At 43.6% G+C, this 20,993-nt stretch overlaps 1 protein-coding gene across 6 annotated transcripts in view; it reads right to left on the reverse strand.

The window, feature by feature from the left end:
* Window positions 1–20,993, reverse strand: part of FRMPD2 (FERM and PDZ domain containing 2) — a 217,878-nt gene that overhangs the window by 86,384 nt on the left and 110,501 nt on the right. For all 6 annotated transcript variants that reach the window (XM_039911616.1, XM_039911615.1, XM_039911613.1 and 3 more), the window contains 5 exons: window positions 19,508–19,655; window positions 16,178–16,392; window positions 13,333–13,431; window positions 9,336–9,679; window positions 2,354–2,609 (listed from right to left, as the gene is read on the reverse strand). In XM_039911616.1, coding sequence (XP_039767550.1) covers window positions 2,354–2,609; window positions 9,336–9,679; window positions 13,333–13,431; window positions 16,178–16,392; window positions 19,508–19,655 — 1,062 coding nt within the window. The remainder of the gene's footprint in view (window positions 1–2,353; window positions 2,610–9,335; window positions 9,680–13,332; window positions 13,432–16,177; window positions 16,393–19,507; window positions 19,656–20,993) is intronic.

The raw sequence follows: 20,993 nt of genomic DNA on the forward strand, positions 1-20,993 counted from the left end.
GCATTCATCCATTCATTCATTAATTCATACATTCAATTATATTTATTAGGCGCTTACTGTGTGCAGAGCACTCATCTAAGTGCTTGGGAAAGTACAACACAACAATAAAGAGTGACAATCCCTGCATACAGTGAGCTCACAGTCTGGGGGCAGGGGAAGGGGAGAGGGATGAGAGAGGGGAAGAATAATAATGATTATGGTACTTAAGCCCTTTCTATGTGCCAGGCACTGTTCTAAGCATTGGGGCAGATACAAGATCGTCAGGTTGGACTCAGTCCCTTTCTCACGTGGGGCATCCCAGTCTCATCCCGATTTTACACTGTTCTGCACATAGTAAGAGCTCAATAAATTCGATTGAATAATTCCGAAGGTAACTGAAGCACAGAGAAGTGAAATGACTCACCTAAAGTCACACAGCAGATACGTTTTGGAGCTGGGATTAGAACTCATGACCTTCTGACTCCCAGGTCCATGTTCTATCCACTAGGCTATCCACAAACCCAGATGAGAGCCCCCTCTAGACTGCAAGAGCCTTGTGGGCAGGCAATGATTCTTCCAACTCTGATATGCTGTATTCTACCAATCACTTAATGCAGTGCTCTGCACCTAGTAAGTGCTTCACCATCTACCTGCTGAGTGACCTTAGGCAGGTCACTTAAAGTTTCTGCACCTCAATTTCCTCATTGGTAAGGTGGGTGCTTAAGACTGTGAGCTTCATATGAGGCATGGATGGTGTCCAACCAGGATGGAGTAGTGGAAAGAGCCTGGCCCTGAGAATTCGAAAGCTGTGTATTCTAATCCCAGCTCTGCCACCTGTCAGCTGTGTGACCTTAGGCAAGTCGTTTCACTTCTCCATACCTCAGTTACTTCATCTGTAAAATGGGGATTTAGACCGTGACCCCCATGTGGGACAGGAACTGTGTCCAATCTGGTAAACATGTATCTACCCTTGAGCTTAGTACAGTATCTGGCACATAGTAAGCTCTTAACAAATACCTGAGCTATTATTATTATTAGCTTGAATGTACCCGGTACTTAGTACAGTGCCTGGCACATAGTAGGTGTTTAACAGACACCATAAAAAATCATTTAAAAGTGTTCAATAAATATGATTAATTTACTGATTGATCCGTGGAGCTCTAATAAGATGATGGGGCTTTGTAAGGAGATGAAATCAGCATCATGTCTTGAAGGAAGGGAAAGCAGCGGGTTTAGTGACTGGTCTGGTAGCATCAATAACATTTATTTAGTCTGCTGTGTGCAGACCACTGCTGTTAGCAACATTCCCTAAGACTAGAACACAGTCTCTGCCCTTGAAAAGCAACATGACTAGTGAGTGTAAAGGGACACGGTTGACCTACTTGAAAATGAAAAAAATATTTTTAAAATGAGTTTGGAGTGTATGACTGACTGCATGTAGGTGTGGGTCTGTATATCCAGTTGAAATTCAGTAGAGGGTCAGAAAGGAAGAGAGGATTTAATAGGAAAACTTACTCTTGCAGGCAGTATCTCAGGGTGAGTTCTCTAGACTGTCAGCTAATTGTGGGCAGGGAATACATCTACGAACTCCATTGTATTGTACTCTCCCAAGTTCCTTCAATCAATTGTATTTATTGAACACTCACTGTGTACAGATCACTATAATATTATTATTATTATACTAATTGCTTGGGAGAGTACAACAGACAGACACATTCCCTGCGAGTACTTAGTGCAGGCTCTGTACAGTAAGTGCTCAAAAAATACCACTGATTGATTGATGATGAGTCTTTCCTGATACAGGTGCAGGGGTGTTTTCTTAGTTAGAATTCCCATTGCGGGATTTTCCCAGAAGAGATTTGGGGATGGTGTTGTCCTCTGAAGCAGATTCTGGGGAAGAGTAAGAGCTTAACCAGTGCCACAGCTACTGGGAGAATAAGCTCATTTACACTATGTGAGTGTAAACTCATTGTGGGTGGGGACCATATCTCTTGTTTCTGCTTCATGTACCTAGTATGATATATTGTGTGTTGTGCCAAGTAGGTGCTCAATAAAAACCACTACTGGTATAACAATTTACTGGAATAAAGGAGTCCTAAAAAATGGAAGAATGGAGTTACATTTTTAACTATATTTCTTCTGCTATTATAGTTTGTAAATCATGTTCTGAGCTCCGCAGCTTTAACCTTTCTCTGCCTCAGTTGCCTCATCTGTAAAATGGAGATTAAGACTGTGAGCCCCATGTTGAGATAGGGACTGTGTCCACCCCGATTTGCTTGTATCCACCCCACGGCTTAGTACAGTGCCTGACACATAGTAAGCGCCTAACAAATACCACAATTATTATCATTACTATTATGAAGCTCTGACCTACCTTATCTGCAGCCTCCTCTCTTTCTTCCCATTCGCTCTCACTGTTACAAGAGTCCTCACTAAGCAGGGACTCTGATAAAGGGTCAGGCATACCAAACGTTGGAAGATGAATGGTCTTTGAAGACGAGACATAACGTTTTCCGTAAAAGAGTGGGGTGGCTACTGTAGAGTTCTCCTCACCAGCAGGGTCGAGGGAAGGAATTACAGGCTGGCAACTTGTGTCAAATTCCTCATAATCATTCCTGTCAAATTCAGAGCTGCAAAAGAAAAACCTCAGTATGATTCTAAAGTGTACAGACATCTACGGTCTCTTTCCTTGTGAACACCTTAGGTGGGCTGGCAACGGATTCTATTATCTCTAACACAGATTTGCAATGTTAAACCTCCCATTTTTTGATAACTACAAGACCCGCACCGCTTCTTTGCTTCCAAACATCCATGTGATAGGTTGGCCTTACAAAGAGTGAAAACTGAATTGCCAAAATGACATCGCCTTGACCTATGAATTCAATCTATGGCCATTTCCAACTCACAGTGTCTCTTAGGCCAGATCTTTCATTGGTAGACTGTGAGAAATATTTCATATTATTCAAAGTTATGTTTTTGATGTATATAAATTCCCCCACACACACCCTCATAGCCTCAGCTCTTTTTTTTTTCTTCTGCTGTGGCATGATGTTGTGGGGAGAGAAATAGATAAGCTTTTTTTTTTTCCACCTCCAGCAATTTTTTAATGGTATTTGTTAAGCACTTACTATAAGTCAGGTACTGTACTAAATGCTGGAATAGATACTAGACTGTAAACTCACTGTGGGCAAGAAATGTGTCTGTTTATTGTTGTGTCATACTCTCCCAAGCTCTAGGTACAGTGGTCTGCACACAGTAGGTGCTCAGTAAATATAATTCAATGAATGAATGAATGAAACAAGCTAATCAGGTTTAACACAGTCCATGCCCCACAAGGGGCTAACATACTTAATCCCCATTTTACAGATCTAAGATCCCTAAATATTGAATCTCCGTTTTGCAGATGAGGTAACTGAGGCACAGAGGAGTTAAGTGACTTGCCCAAAGGCACACACCAGGCAAGTGGTGCTAGAAGTGGGATTAGAATCCAGGTCCTCTAACTCCCAGGCTCATGCTCTTTCCACTAAGCCACACTGCTTCTCTGGATAGAATTGGATACCCATCAATTCTATGTCAGTTGGTCAATAACCATGTGTGTGAATGTGGATCAACTACCCATTACTTTTAACACCATCAGATCTGAGCTACTTTCCCATCCATCCCAGCAGTATCTTCAAAGGAGATCTCTCTCCTTGCAAGTGCCACCCCCTCCACCTGTGCTTAGGACGCCATTCCCACTAATTTTATAAAAACTATCTCCCCTTTTCTCCTCCCCTCCTTAACTTCCATTTTCAACCACACTCTCCAATGGCTTCTTCCCCTCTGTCTTCAAGCATGCCCATGTTTTCCCCATCCTTAAAAAACCTCTCTCTCGACCCCACTGCCCCTTCCAGTTACCATCCTATCTCCCTCCTACCCTTCCTATCCAAACTCCTAGAATGATCGCTGCCTTGAATTCCTCAACTCTCTCTCCTTGACCCCCTCCAATCTGGCTTCTGTCTCCTCCACTCCCCCGAGACTGCTCTCTCAAAGGTCACCCATGACCCCCTTCTTGCCATATCCAATGGTTCCTACTCTATCCTAATCCTCCTCGACCTCTCAGCTGCCTTTGACACTGTCGACCATCCCCTTCTCCTCCACACATTATCTCACCTTGGCTTCACAGACTCTGTCCTCTCCTGGTTCTCCTCATCTCTCTGGCCATTCATTCCCGGTCTCCTTCACAGGCTCCTCCTTCCCCTCCCATCCCCTAACTGTAGGGGTTCCTCAAGGATCAGTTCTTGGCCCCCTTTTTTTTTCCATCTATACTCACTCCCTTAGTGATCTCATTCACTCCCATGGCTTCAACTATCATCTCTATGCAGATGTCACCCAAATCTACATCTCCTCCCCTGTTCTCTCCTCCTCCCTCCAGGCTCATATCTCCTCCTGCCTTCAGGACATCTCCACCTGGATGTCTGCCTGCCACCTAAAACTCAACATGTCTAAGACTGAGCTCCTTATCTTCCCAAACCCTGCCTTCTCCCTAACTTTCCCATCACTGTGGATGGAACTACCATCCTTTCCATCTCGCAAGCCTGCAAACTTGGTGTCATCCTTGATTCTGCTCTCTCATTTACCCCACACATCCAATCCGTCACCAAAACCCGCTAATCTCACCTTCACAGCATCGCCAAGACCCACCCTTTCCTATCCACCCAAACTGCTACCTGGCTGGTACAGTTTTTCATAATGTCCCTACTGGATTATGGCATCAGCCTCCTTTCTGATCTCCTATCCTCCTGTCTCTCCCCACTTCAGTCTATACTTCACACTGCTGCCCAGATCATCTTTCTACAGAAACGCTCTGGGCATGTCACTCCCCTCCTCAAAAACCTCCAGTCTATCAACCTTCGCATGAAACAAAAAACTCCTATAATAATAATAATAATGTTGGTATTTGTTAAGCGCTTACTATGTGCCAAGCACTGTTCTAAGCGCAGGGGTAGACACAGGGGAATCAGGTTGTCCCACGTGGGGCTCACAGTCTTAATCCCCATTTTACAGATGAGGTAACTGAGGCACCGAGAAGTTAAGTGACTTGCCCAAAGTCACAGAGCTGACAAGTGGCCGAGCCGGGATTCGAACCCATGACCTCTGACTCCAAAGCCCGTGCTCTTTCCACTGAGCCACGCCGCTTCTCACTCTTGCTTCAAAGCTCTCCATTACCTTGCCTCCTCCTACCTAACCTCCCTTCTCTCCTTCCCCAGCTTACCCCATACACTCCACTCCTCTACTGCTAACGTCCTCACTGTGCCTCTTTCTCGCTTGTCCTGCTGTTGACCACTGGCCTACATCCTACCACTGCCCTGGAATGCCCTCCCTCCTCATATCCACCAAACTCTCTTCCCCTTTTCAAAGCCCTGAGAGCTCAACTCCTCCAGGAGGCCTTCCCAGACTGAGCCCTCCCTTTCCCTCTGCCCCTCCTGTCCTCCCTATTGCCTCTACTCCCTCCCTCTGCTCTAACCTCTTCCCCTCCCCACAGCATTTGGGTATATTTGTATATATTATTTCTCTATTTTAATAACAAGGTGCATATATATATGATTCTATTTACCTATTTTGATGGTATTAATGCCTGACTACTTGTTTTGTTTTGTTGCCTGTCTCCCCCTTTTAGACTGTAAGCATGTTGTTGGGCAGAGATTGTCTCTATCTGTTGCAAAATTGTACATTCCAAGTGCTTAGTACAGTGCTCTGCACACAGTAAGCGCTCAATAAATACGATTGAATTATTGAATGAAATGAATGAGTGAATTATATGGAAACTGAGTCCAAATCAATCAATTGTACACACTGATTGTTAGAATTATGGTATTCTTTTATGAAACACTTCCTTCCTGATTTTCCTCCTACCTACTATGCAAACTCTACCAATTGAGTCACCTACTTGAGCTCAACATCACCTTGCCCCTTCTTACCTCACCTCCCTTCTCTCCTTCTACATCCCAGCCCTCACACTCTGCTCCTTTGGTGCTAACCTCCTCACTATGCCTCCATCTCACCTGTCTCACTGCTGACCCCTGACTCACGTCCTACCTCTGGCCTGGAACACCCTCCCCCCTCAAATTCACCAATTACTCTCCTCATGTTCAAAGCCTTAATGAAGGCACATCTCCTCCAAGAGGCCTTCCCAGACTAAGCCCCACTTTTCCTCAGCTCCCCCTCCCTTCCGTGTCACCTCGACTCGCTCCCTATGCTCTTCCATCCCACAGCACTTATGTATATATCCATAATTCTATTTATTTATACTGATGCTCATTTATTTGTTTTGATGTCTGTCTCCCCAACCCCCAGTGTGTAAGCCCATTGTGGGTAGGGATTGTCTCTCTTTATTGCTGTATTGTACATTCCAAGCACTTACTACAGTGCTCTGCACTCAGTAAGCGCTCAATAAATACTATTGAATGAATGAATTCTCTCTAAGTTTCCTTTCTTTCCTTCTTTATAATATTATAATCCTTTTCTTGGTAGCAAAGGGAAAAAGGAACCCAGAGAAGTGTGTCCAGTGATGTTGTAATTCAACCACAACAGGGCTGCAAAGAAAACCAAGAATCAAATAGTGTATCTTTCATGAAATCAACTGAGGGATAGTGTTTCTTTGTATCCTTTTCTGTGATGGTATTTATGCTCCCTCAGACCTTTTAGCAAAGATAGGGAAGCTTTGGATGAATCTCTTGAATGTCAAAGTGAATCCTGAAAGGTGATTTCATTCTATGTCTATACACTAGTCTATGAACTATGCACTAGTGGACTCTTGGTATTCACCCCAGGCCCAGCCCCACAGAATCATTCATATTTATTGAGTGCTTACTGTGTGCAGAGCACTGTCCTCAGTGCTTGGGAGAGTGCCATATAATGAAATAACAGACAGATTCCCTGCCCACAATGAGAACTTATATAATAACAATTATTACTAAAATTATGGTATTTGCTAAGTGCTTTCCTTGTGGTAAGCACTGTTATTGGTGCTGGGGTAGATACAAGTTAATCAAGTCAGACACAGTCCTTATCCCACATTGGGCTCCCAGTGTATGTAGAGGGGAGAACAGGTATTGACACCCCATTGTACAGGTGAGGAAAATGAGGCACAGAGAAGTTAAGTGACATGCCCAAGGTCACACAGCAGACATGTTGTGGAGCTGAGATTAGGACCCAGGTCCTCTGACTCCCAGGCAAGTGCTTTTTCCATGGAGCCACACTGCTTCCCAATATCTATAATGTACATATCCATAATTCATTTATTTATATTAGCAACTGTCAGCCCCTCTTAATTGTAGGTTCTTTGTGGGCAGGGAAAGTGTCTAACAACTCTGTTGTACTGTACTCTTCCAGATGCTTAGTACAGTGTTTTGCATACAGTAAACGCTCAATGAGTATCACTGTTGGATTAATCTGCCCATTTAGAAGTCAAAGGAGTCAATGAGAAGCAGCATGACTTAGTGGATAGAGCACAGGGCTGGGAGTCAGGAAGACTTGGGTTCTAATCCTGATTCTGCCACCAGTCTGCTGTGTGACCTCATAACTTCTCTGAGCCTCAGTTACCTCATCTTTAAAATGAGGATTAAGGATATGAGCCCCATGTGGGACAGAGAATATGTCCCACCTGATTAACTTGTATCTACCCCAGTGTTCAGAACAGAGCTTGGCACATAGAAAACACTTAACAAGTACCATAATTATTATTATTTTCATTAGTGTTATTATTCAAGGATCCATAATGACCCACACCATCCTTCCCATAGTGTCTCTATGTGGCAACTGGGGAGTTGGATATGTAGAATTTTTTCCATATTGTCACTGCAATGATCTGTTGCTTGGAATTCATTAGTTAGTGTTTTGAGATGTATCTGGGGAAGGGGTCGAGAACTAGAAGCTATCTATTAGGGGAGGGCTGCCCACGTTTTGTGCCTGAGGGCAAAAGCAATTTAATCCGTGGCAACTGTTGTGAGCCCCCTTCCCCGGCTCATAACAACCAAGTCTTTCCTCTGAAGAACCTCGGTGACATGTTGGTATTTTGTATTTGTTAAGCGCTTACTATGTGCCAAGCACTGTTCTAAGCGCTGGGGTAGACATAGAGGAATCAGGTTGTCCCACGTGGGGCTCACAGTCTTAATCCCCATTTTACAGATGAGGGAACTGAGGCACAGAGAAGTTAAGTGACTTGCCCACAGTCACACAGCCAAGTGGCAGAGCTGGGATTCGAACTCATGAGCCCTGACTCCAAAGCCCGTGCTCTTTCCACTGAGCCACGCTGCTTCGGTGACATGTAGTAGAGTCAAACCACACCACCGACCACCAAGGTTACTGTGGAAAGTTTTTTACTTAGTTTTACCAACATGCAAGGGAGTGACACATACACACACTCACTTGCTCCATCCACTCCACCAAGGGACCACCAATACCGGTCTGTTGGTCAAGGGAGCCCGTTCTGTCGATGCTTCTTCTTTCTGCTTCCAGGTTCTGCTGCCTTCGAGTACTATTCTCCTGCTGCTTCTGTTGCTCTTCTGAGGGCTTCTACTCCAAGTGCTTCCCTCTCTGTGCTTCCTCTCAGTTCAAAACCAGCGCCTTTTATCTGCCTTAGGCGTCACAGCCGTGGCTCTACGTGGCAGTCACTGAGTAGTCCAGGCCCGTTATCGGGTAGAGCAGGGAGAGAAGGCCACGTATTCCTCCATGCTCCACCCCCACAGGCCGGCAATCACCTGTCTTAGGTAGAGCCCCTCACTGCCTTCGCCAGTCTCTTCCTTGTTGTTGTTCACGGGATCACAAAAAGTCACTAGCAAGGCAGCTTGTTGTGGGCTCACCACAGCAACAGTCAGAGATTTTATGAAGACTAAAGACAGATGTGATAGAACTCTGAAGGAAATGCAGATGGGACCCTTAAGAAGCCCTCTTCTGAACCCAATCTCACTGGATTAAGAATCCTACAGCCATTTCATAATTTCACAAGTCTAATATTGCAGTCTAACTGGGCAAGGCACTTCACTTCTCTGTCTCAGTTACCTCATCTATAAAATGGAAATAAAGACTGTGAGCCCCAAGTGGGACAGAGACTGTGTTCAACCTGATTTGCTTGTATCTACTCCAAGGCTTAGAACAGTGCTTGTTACATAGTAAACGCTTAACAAAGTACCATCATTATTATTATTATTACTTCTAGTAAGGAACAGTAGCAAATATAGGTGTGTTACAGTCATCAAGAGATGGTAAATGCCAGTTGGTAATTATGAAACTCAAAATCGTGATTTGAAAAACATGATTTCCAGCCATATAGTTTCTCCTACATGCATCATCACTGCTGAACAGGAAACTCTTACCTTCCAGAATCCTGGCTATCACATACTGAGTAGCAGTTTTGTCTCATGTCCTCTTCCAGGGAAGTGAGCAACTCTGTTTTTTTATCAGATCTCCAAAAATGCTCATCGTGGATGGCCTCAGGATGAAGCAAATGACTACTCAGAGGTCTCTCTTCATCTGGTTCTTGAACCTCTCCTTTCAGAATATTGGTCTCATGGAAAGATGCTGTTGAAGTATCCAAGTTTTCCTCCAAGTCTGGAGAGAAACTGTTCCTCTCACTGTTATCTTGGTCCAAACTGCGTCCAGAGTCTGGGGAAGTGCTGTCTGCTTTTATGAACTCCTTATCTGATGAAGGCTTTGGAGTCTTTAAAATGAAAAAGGGATTTTATTCCAATTGAGTTCACCAATTTTCCTTGGCCAAGTTTTCTGTCCTCCTCCAACACTCTCCTTACTGTGCCTGCATCTAACACACCCACTCTTGTGACTTTGACCTGTCATGCTTCATCTCTCCATAGTTCCAAACTCTTCTAGGGAGTTTTAGGCTCAAACCTTCAGTACACTGCAATTTAATGCACACAGTCTGCTCCTCCTTCTCACCTTACTTTGCTAATCTTCCTCTCGAACCCAGACTGGTGTTTCCTCCTCTAATGCCAACCTAGTCACTGTACCTCTATTTCATCTGCCTTACTGCCAACCCCTTGCTCATGCCCTCCTTCTGGCCTGCAATTCCCTCTCCCTTGATAGCCAGCAAACCACCACCCTCCCCACCTTCAAATTTCTACTCTATCTCCTCCAAGATGCTTTCCCTGACTAACCACTCATTTCACTTCCTATTTGTCTTCCCTTCTGTGTTGCCTACACAGATGCGTCTATACCTTTTAAACAGTACAACCCAGTGCCATATCTTGTCTATGGTGTCAAATCGTCTCCGACCCATAGCGACTCCATAGACACATCTGTCACAGAATGCCCCACCTCCATCTGCAATTGTTCTGGTAGTGTATCCTTAGAGTTTTCTTGGTAAAACCATGGAAGTGGTTTTCCATTGTTTCTTTCAGTGGAATCAACTTGAGTCTCCACCCTTGACTCTCTCCCATGCCTCTGATGCACGGAACAGGTGATTTTTGTCTTGTAGCAGACTGTTGGCCACTCGCAAGCCATTGCCTAAGCTAGGAATGGGAATGCCTCTGCTTGACTCTCCCTTCTGTAGCCGAGATTGGAAGGATATTGGAAACTCTCCAGGTGTTTGTGATTCTGAGAGAAATAGTGCCGTATCACATATGTACATATCTCTGCTACTTCCATTATGTAATTTATTTTAATGTCTGGCTCTCCCACTAGATTAACTAGACTGTAAGATGGGGATAGTGTCAAGCCACTCTATTGTATTTTATTCTTCTAAGGGCTTAGTACAGTGTGGCCTAATGGATAGAGCACGGCCTGGGATCAAAAGGACCTGGGTTCTAACTTCCATCTCTGCCACTTGTCTGCTATGTGTGAACTTGGGTAAGTCACTTCTCTGTTCCTCAGTTACTTTATCTGTAAAATGGGGATTAAGACCTTGAGCCCCATGTGGGACCGGTACTGTACCCAACCTGATTATCTTACATCTACCCTTGCTTTTAGTATGGTGCCTGTTGCATAGTAAGCATTTAAATACCAAAATTATTATTATTATTATCATTAATAGTAGTAGTACAATGCTTTGCATATGATAAACACTCAATAAATACCACTGGTTGATTGCCATACATTTTAGAGCTCTACTGAGAGTTTCTTCCCCTTCTTTTTCATTTCATCTAATTTCACTCTTCAACTCCTCTCCTCCTTCTTTACTTCTCTAGTCTTTGATTTCTCCCATACATTCATCCATCACTCTGCTTCCTGAATGACTTGCCAACGATGCAAACCCAAGCCCCCACTTTCCCTTCTAAACTCAATCTTCTCCCAGCATCTTCTGTGGCTCATTAAAAGAGAATCTCTCTTCCATTCCTTAAAAAGGGAACCCTAGATTTCTTTTCTGACTCGATCATTTCTTCAGCAAACTGTTCCATCCACCTCCATAATTCTCTCTCCACCTCTGTTTCAATGACAATAACCTCCTTGCTTCTCACTCTCCTTTTTCCTACTTGTCTCCTTCTATAAATGATTCTTCAGATCCTGATGAAAAAATGGACGAACGCAATTCTTAAGAATTCAAAACTGGAAAAGATAACCCAAAGCTGGAAGAACAAGATGCAGCAAGAAAAAAAAACATACACAACTTAATCAGGGCTGGATCTTGTAGTAGCATTAATAATTATTGAGCGACCATAGGTGGATTGCTCTGTAGTTATCACTTGGATAGTTCAAACAGAACTTGGCTTGTGATAGAATGATAGAGAAGCAGCGAGGCTTAGTGGAAAAGGCAAGGGCCTGGGAGTCAGAGGAACTGGGTTCTAGTCCTGACTCAGCCACTTATTTGCTGTATGACCTTGGGCAAGTCACTTCACTGCTCTGTGCCTTAGGAATCTCACCTGTTAAATGAAGATTAAAGCCTACTCCATCCTACTTTGACTGTGAGAGCCGTTTGGGACAGGTACCGTGTCCAACCTGATTAACTTGTATCTACACCAGAGCTCAGAACAGTGTTTGGCACATAGTAATTGCTTAACAAGTACCATTGAGAAAAGAAAGTCATATCCTGCTCTCAGGTCTGGTGCTTTCCGTTGTTTCTAGTGCTCGGTTGGAAAGTGGCAGCAGCCGTGATGCTGCGGAGAGACCTGCTGTAAATAGTAATTAGCACCCACATACTCAGAGCGACTTCTTCCCCTCTTATATGTCCCTTCCCACTCTTCCCTTCTGAACTGAGGAGTAGTTGCTGGAGTCTGGCCTAGTGGGATGCATATGAGCAAAGAGGTCAAGAAAGCCAGTCCCAGCTCTGTCACTGGACGGCTGAATGACCCCGAGCAAGTCTCTAAACCTTTTTGGGCCTCAGTTAACTCATCTGTAAAATGAGAATAATAATTGTGGTATTTATTAAGCACTTACTATGTGCTAGGCACTGTGCTAAACTCTGGGGGATATAAGCAAATCGGGCTGGACACAGTCCCTGTCCCATGTGGGGCTCACAGTGTCAATCCCCAATTTACAGATGAGGGAACTGAGGCCTGGAGAAGTGAAGTGACCTGCCCAGGATCACAAAGAAGAAAAGTAGCAGAGTCGGAAATTAGGACCCATGTCCTTCTGACTCCCAGGCCTATGCTCTATCCACCACACCATGATGATAACTGGTCTCCCTATCGCTTATCAGTCAATGGTATTTACTGAGCATTTACTGTGTGCAAATCATGTACCTCAAGTGAGACAGATCTGAATATCTTGAATTGATACTGGTCATTATTATAGTCCTGGGCTTCTAGTAAGTGATTAGTAAATACTATAATTAATTTGATTTCTGACCCTGGTAAGATTTGAGCTTCCTGTATTTCCACCGAGATCCCAATAGCCTCATTATAATAATAATAGTCATCGTTACTGGCATAGTGGCTATTATTAAGAGCATATTGTGTGCTAAGCACTGTACTAAACACTGGGTTAGATACAAGATAATCAGGTTGGACACAAACCCTGCCCACCTGAATCTCACAGTCTAAATTAGGAGGGAGAACAGGTATTTACAGAGAAGGAAACTGAGGCACAGAGAATTAAATGAATTGTTCAAGGTCAACACAGCAGGTAGGTGGCAGACCTGGGGTTAGAATTCAGTTCCTCTGACTCCCAGGCCCATGCTCTTTCCATTCCACCATCCTGCTTATAGACTAGATTCTCAGAGAATGGGGGTGGCAAGCTTGACCCAGCCCTGTGACATTCTAGCATCTTTTCTCAGAAATCCCTCTTTAAAAAAAAAAAAAAATGGAAAGAGTATCCTCCATTTTCTGACTTCAAGAAAGACATGAGCTGTTTCTTAGTACATACACTAGATGGAATTTTTAAAATCGCAAAGCAAGTAACTAGAGAAAGAGTGTGACATCTTACCAGAAAACCCTGGTCTACTTCCGGCAGGACACCCTTAGGTGGTCTGCAGAGTCGCAGTGTGACATCCGGGGGTGCCCCTCTCAACAAGTTAAGGACTTCCTAAGAGGAGAGAAGGATCACGGTCAGGTTAAATAAATTGTTGCTTTTTATAAGTAGGTCTCAATGTTCTGTCACAGGGAGCGTGGCTGATTTTATTGGTCTTCGAATAATTCATCGTTTTATTGGGCTTCGAATAATTCATCGTTTTCCCCAACGCGCTATTCTGAACCAATAGCGTTAGCCTGGATCCCCAGGATCCCCTCACCCAGTTTCTCAACATGGAGAGGACCTCGTGGGTCTGGTTCAAGAAGGGAGTTGATCGAGTTAGCTCACATATCCAACAAAACCTCCCCGGATTCTCTGACACCGAGCAGAACTTGTGAGGTTTTGGTCCAAGCAGGAAGCCAATCGAGTTAGTTCACAGACCCTCCCTTGGTTTCCTGACATCAAGACAACCTCATGGGTCTTTTCTGAGCAGGAAGTAGATCAAATTAGCTCACGCCCCCAACAGACCCTCTCCAGGTGGTCCCACAGAAAGAGGATCTTGTGGTTCTCTTGCAAGCAGTTCTCTAACCTGTAAACTCCTTCAATCAATCATATTTTTCAATCAATCATTCTTATTTACCAACCACTTACTGGGTACAAGGCACAGTACTTAGAGCTTGGGAGAGTAGATCAAAACAATTTAAAAGACAAATGCTCTGTCTACAACAAGCTTATAGTCTAGAGGAGGAGGCAGACATTAATATGAATAAATAAAATAAGTAAAATAAAAAGTGCTATGGGGCTTGGGGAGAGGAAGCGAATAAAGGGGGCAAGTCAGGGTGATACAGAAGTAGAGGGAGAAAAGGAAATGAGGACTTAGGGAAGGCCTCTTGGAGGAGATGTGTCCTTAATAAGGCTTTGAAGAAGGGGAGAGTAATGCCCATCAAATATGAAAAGGGAGGGCATTCCTTGTAATCAGAGATCACGTTGACCAACTCTATTATATTGAACTTTCCCAAGTACTTAGTACAGAGCTCCTCATTCAGTGAGCTCTCAATAAATACCATCGATGGACTGATTATACCTATGGTTTAAGTGGGTGTTACCCAGAGGATGGGGCAAATTCAAGCACTTTCCTCCCTCCAGCTAGTTCAAGATGATGATGATGACTGTACTATTTGTTAAGCACTGTGGGCCAAACACTTTTTTAAGTGCTGAGGTAGTTACAACATAATCAGGTTGGACGCAGTCCTTACTCCACATGGGGCTCACAGTCTTGATCACCATTTTACATGAGGTAACTGAGACACAGACATGTGAAGTGACTTGGCCACGGTCACAGAGCAGACATGTGGCAGAGCCAGGATTAAAACCTATGTCCTCTGACTCCCAGGCTCAGGCTCTTTCCATTCTTCAACACCACAGGCTTAACATGTTCTTATCTGTTAACAGACGGTTGGCATGACCATGCAGGTGAGCCTCTTGGGACATCATCTTAGCATTTTTGGTCCGCATGGGAAGGCCAAGGGGTCAGCTTTAGATTGTCAATGTCAACTGATTCTCAGCGTGGCTACTGTACATTTTCGAGCTGAGTCCAGATGGTTCTCCCTGCATTTGCCTCATGCATCATTAACTTTATACCTTGCTGCCCGGTCCTTATTCAGTGAGCCGGGTATCCCAAGAATCTCACACTAGCGAGTTTCTTATCCAGCAAGCAGGTTATCTTAAGAATCTCATACCACTAACTTCCTTATCCAGAGAGCAGGTTAGGCCGAGAACCTCATACCCGCAAATTCCTTATCCGGCAAGTCAGTTAACCTAAGAATCTCATTCCAGCAAGTTCCTTATCCAGAAAGAAGGTTGTGCTAAGAACCTCATACCAGCAAATTCCTTAACCGGTGAACGGGTTATCCTAAGAACCTCATACCAGCGAATTCCTACTCTGGCTAGCAGGTTTTCCTAAAAATCTCATACTACCAACCCACACTCCTGGACCACCTCCTCATCCATCATGCTTGAGTCTTGAGGCATACTTCAGGTAGAAATCCAAAGATCAGGCCACCCTCAGCCATTTCAAACTCATCCTCACTGGCTATAACTCTGCCCTATCCTCCACCCAGCAACAATGTTTCTCCATCTTTCTGATGCCTTTGCCCATTACCCCCATCAACTGATTCAGAATTTTTTAACTTTTTTAAATCTCATCCCCTCTCTTATGCCCTCTGATACTGCCATTTATCATATATCACCATTTATCATTATTTATAATATTATTGGGTTCCAGACACAGTAAGCCCTTGATAAATACTTTTGCTTGACTGATTGACAGCACAACAAATATGAAAAGATACCTTACTTTACAATTTGTATTTACTAGTATTTCCCAGAATCAGGCAGTTGACTCAGTTTAAGATGAATAAAATACAATTAACTGATGAAGAAAATCAATCTCCATGGTAATATTTCCTTTGTCAAAGCTGAGGGAAATAAAGCAACACCCAAGAAAGAGTTTTTGACTTCGTATTTCTATTCACTCATGGCCAGATCCTATCCAGGAGCATCCTATTTCAACAAAGAAGCTTCAAGCTAGGAAACTAATTACTCAAAAATTCAAGCTATCTATTCTTTAGGTAGCTAAATTCTACCTCTTTGAGAGGAGGGATTGTGTTTATTAACTCTATTGTACTCTTCCAGGCACCTAGTACAATTCCCTGCACACAGTATGCACTTGATAAAAGCTACTGATGGATTGCTAGAATCTAATGAAACCCAGTTTTTTAGTTCAGATAAGTAGGACTATCATTCAGTGGGTTACAAGTACCTGGTATGAGAGACCGTCTGTCATCTTTCCATTCACTGCTAGGATAATATCACCAACTTCCATTTCTCCATTCTCCTCCGCTGGGTGCCCAGGAAACAGCTTCTTAATTCTCACAATGTCACTTCTGAGGTGATCCGAGCTCTCTCTTCCCATCTGCAGAAAACTGAACCCCAGACCACTAGAGTTCTTTGTCAGGTTGATTTCAAAAGTGTTATCTGGATGGCAAGCAGTTAACAAAGGCATATCTCAGTAGAGTTTGGCAGATAAATTATTTCACAAATTACTTTAATCAACCTCCAAATGGAAACAGGAAAGACAGCTCATTAATCCTGCTTTCTAAAAATGTTTTGCATAAAATATTGCCTGCTTTAGATCCATTTTATTTTTTTATTACATTTAACACTGTCAGGCAGGTCAGGATTCCATAGTTAAGTATAAGGTAAAGGCTGTGTAATGAACCCTGTGATTTAGAGTATCAGTCCAGATAATTCAGACAAAAGTAGATCCTAAATTCATTCAACATTTTACTTTTTTGGGTTGAGTGGAGTTGGCTGGAGACACTAAAACACAGCTGCATCAGCTCTTCAGCACCATTCCCCAGAATGAGATTTGGATAGAAATAAAAAGTGAAATCAAGCTCTCTAGCTTCCCTCAGTAAAAAGTGTCTGCAATTCAATTCAGAAAATATAGAAACAGTGCAAATAAAACTTTGAAATGAGGATAAGAAGCTTATGAAGTGCTCTAGATGAAGTCTTACAAAAAAATTAAGACCACAAGAGCTTTATATTTCAACTTTTCAAATCCTCTCAGAGAATCAATCCTCAGCACTTACAAGTAATTTATTTATTTGTATTAATTTCTGTCTTCCCCTTCAGACTGTAAGTTTGTTATGGGCAGGGAATGTATCTACCAACTCTATTATAGTATAATCTCCCAATGTAATCTCCCAGTTAGTACAGTGCTCTGCACACAGTAAATGCTCAATAATAATAATAGAGGTATTTATTAAGCATTCACTATGTGCCAATCACTGCACTAAGCTCTGGGGTGGATACAAGAGAGGGACAGGGTCCCTGTCTCACATGGGACTCACAGTCTCAATTCCCATTTTATGGATAAGGAAACTGAGGCACAGAGAAGTGAAGTGACTTGCCTAAGCCCACACAGCAGACAAGTGGAGCAGGGAATAGAAACCATGACCTCCTGACTCCCAGGCCCATGCTTTATCCATTATGCCATTCTGCTTCCCTAAATAAGCAGCATGGCTCAGTGGAAAGAGCACGGGCTTTGGAGTCAGGGCTCATGAGTTCGAATCCCAGCTCTGCCACTTGTCGGCTGTGTGACTGTGGGCAAGTCACTTAACTTCTCTGTGCCTCAGTTTCCTCATCTGTAAAATGGGGATTAAGACTGTGAGCCCCACGTGGGACAACCTGATTCCCCTATGTCTACCCCAGCGCTTAGAACAGTGCTCAGCACATAGTAAGCGCTTAACAAATACCAACATTAACATTAAATAAGCATGGTTGACTGGTTGGTTGAATCATCTGAATGACAAAGAGGAACCCATTTGTTCATTTATGCTGCCCTGATTTACAATAGGCTTAAAAAAAAAAAAAGAAATCATTGTAAGATTCCTAAAGGGCCAAGTTCAAACCAGGACTTTTACAGGAATCTGATATTCCCTTATAAATAAGCATTCCCCATAGAGAAAGCAGCATGGCAGAGTGGATAGAGATTTGGCCTGGGAGTCAGAAGGAACTTCATTCATTCACTCATTCATACATCCAATTGTATTTATTGAGCACTTACTGTGTGCAGAGCACCATAAGTAAATGCTTGGGAAAGTACAATACAGCAGTAAAGACCACAAAGAGCTCACAGTCTAGAGGGGTGGGAGAAATTCATCAATACAAATAAACAGACCTCAATATAAACAAAATTACAGATATATACATAAGTGCTGTGGGGGGTGTGGAAAGGGGGTGAAGAGCAAAGGGAGCAAGTCAGGGTGACAGAGAAGGGAGTGGGAGATGAGGAAAAGTGAGGTGTAGTCTGGGAAGGCCTATTGGGTTCTGGGTTTGAATCTTGACTCTGCTGGTTGTCCACTGGATAGCCTTGTGTAAATCACTGAACTTCTCTGTGCCTCAGCTACCTTATTCATTCAATAGTATTTATTGAGTGCTTACTATATGCAGAGCACTGTACTAAGCACTTGGAATGTACAATTCAGCCACAGATCTATAAAATGGGGATGAAGACTGTGAGCCCCATGAGGAACATGGGCTATGTCTAATCTGATGAGTTTGTATCTACACCAGTGCTTAGTGCGGTGACTGGCACTTAACAAACAACATAAAAAAATGAAAAGAAAAAATTGAATCAATCATGTAGCATGGCTCAGTGGAAAAAGCCCGGGCTTGGGAGTCAGAGGTCAGGGGTTCCTCAGTTACTTCATCTGTAAAATGGGGATTAAAAACTGTGAGCCCCATGTGGGACAACCTGATCGCCTCGTATTCTTCCAGTGCTTAGAACAATGTTTTGCACATAGTAAGCACTTAACAAATACCACCGTTATTATTATTATTATTACTCAGTCAACCAGATAGGCAATAGGTATAGTATTCTACACTATCAATCGTATTTATTGAGCACTAACTGCATGCAGAGCACTGTACTAATCACTTGGCAGAGTTCAATATCATAATAAAATAGAGTTGGTAAACATGTTCCCTGCCCACAGTGGGCTTACAGTCTAGAGGGGGAAATTGATTTTACACTAAATTTACACTAAATTTAGTTTTAGTTTAGAGTGAGTCTATGAGCACACGCTCTTTGTGGGCTGAGAATGTGTCAGTTTATTGTTATATTGTACTTTCCCAAGCGCTTTGTACAGTATTCTGCATACCGTAAGGACTCAATAAACACGAATGAATGAATTGAATAAATACTAGATTTCATTTGTAATCAAACCACGGCAGTGGCATTTGAGACAAAACACAACATTTTACCCTTTAAATAACAATATTCATCAGATAAACCAGCCGTCAAACACTGCTCACCCCCAAGTCCCACTAAAGTCAGGGAAAATTGCTGTTGAAGTTAAGGGTAGGCTTAGCTGTCTACTAATTTTGGCACAAGCCATTTTTAATAAATGGCTCATTAGTATGGTTTCAGTTCTGCAAGGAAAGACATCCATTTCCTTATTTTCTTGCTTCCATTTTCTATGTAACACTTAAAGGATTCATTTTCCAGGGATTCTTTATTTAGTTCCTTCTAAAACAGCATAAGGAAAATATGACAATAGTAACACTGAATTCCCTTTTCTCTCACCATCTGTCACTAAGACACAGTCCCTGGGGTTGTCAAACAAGGTTGTTGCCAAGGAAACAGCACCACATTCATCTTCCTTTCTGTCATCAGCAGATGGACACTGCTCCTCAGCTCTGTGGTCTCTTCGCTCTAAAACCAACCTCGCAACCTATAAATTGAACAAATTCAATTCCTACATCAGCAGGCAAGTGTGAGATCTGTGCCTCATCCTAGCCAACAAATCCTTTTTGATTTGGAGATGTCTCAGAGAAAGCATATAAGCGGTTTAGGCCTCACACAAATCTCCCCAGATCCTTTTCCTAAATCATCTCCCGAAGGGGTCCGATTAGACCTTGATAACCAAAGGTCCTCTTGGAGATCAATGCTAGGAAGGTCTTTGGCCGTCTCTATCTACCTCAAGACCCCCAACAAGCCTCTGTGAGTATGTTGGTGCCCAGAATCCAGGATAAGGACTTCTCAGGCATGAACCCTAAAGGGAAGCTTGGATTTTCTCCGCTGGACCTTTTGGACCAAACTCACTGTCACTTTCCATGTTGCCCGAATGGTATTAAGGTTTGACAGCTTTGGAGATGGATCATCGCTTCCTTTCAGAACTCCTTCAGGCACAAATGTCATGGGCAAAATTTCCAGCTTTATTCAGGGTTTCTTGAGCCACGATCTGTTTCATCTCTTCTACTTGGTATTTTCTTGGCCAAGGAGGACAGAAGTGGCTTTCCGGTGACTCCCAAGGTGACATACGTATTCATTCATCCAAAAAGTACTGATGAGTGAATGGATAAAGGGTCTCGGCATGTCACTCCATCCGTGCTAAGACTCAACTGCGATGGGCGGCAGGAAAGGGCTGGTGACTGCGGGTTTCGTGTGCCTGGACACTCCTGCAACTGTTGATATCCCTGAAAAAGCAGCTCTGCTAGCTCTCTACTGCCTAAAGCCCATATCATGGCATAGTGGACAGAGTACGGCTCTGCCACCCGTCTGCTGTATGACCTTCGGCAAGTCACTTAACTTCTCCGTGCCTCAGTTACCGCATCTGTAAAATGTGGGTTGAGACTCTGAGCCACACAAGAGAGGAGGGACTGCCTCCAAACTCGATTTGCTTGTATCCACCCCAGTGCTTTGTACAGTGCCTGGCACTTAGTAAGCGCTTAACATTTGATCAGGTCGGCCCTTAATCAAGCCTACCCCCGACCCTGCTCATCGCCCGCTTATTAACACTACTGTATCGTATCATACTGTATCATGTTGCTATATTACCGAATTCGTTTGTTACTGTTTATTGTTGTCAGTGCTGCCACCCACCTCTCTGGCCTCACCATGACCCTCCTCCCCCCCTCCTCCCTCCCACCCCTTCCTATCCTCCCCTTCCCCTTCCCCTCTCTCGCTCAGCTCTTTCCCGCTCTCTCCTCTGCCTCCTCCCCCCTCCCCTCCCCCGCCCTAGAACCCCACTTTACCAGCGCTACCCCTCTTCCCCTCCCCCTACTCTCCC

This window comes from Ornithorhynchus anatinus, chromosome 3 (genome assembly GCF_004115215.2).
Source record: "Ornithorhynchus anatinus isolate Pmale09 chromosome 3, mOrnAna1.pri.v4, whole genome shotgun sequence".
Taxonomy (NCBI): domain Eukaryota; kingdom Metazoa; phylum Chordata; class Mammalia; order Monotremata; family Ornithorhynchidae; genus Ornithorhynchus; species Ornithorhynchus anatinus.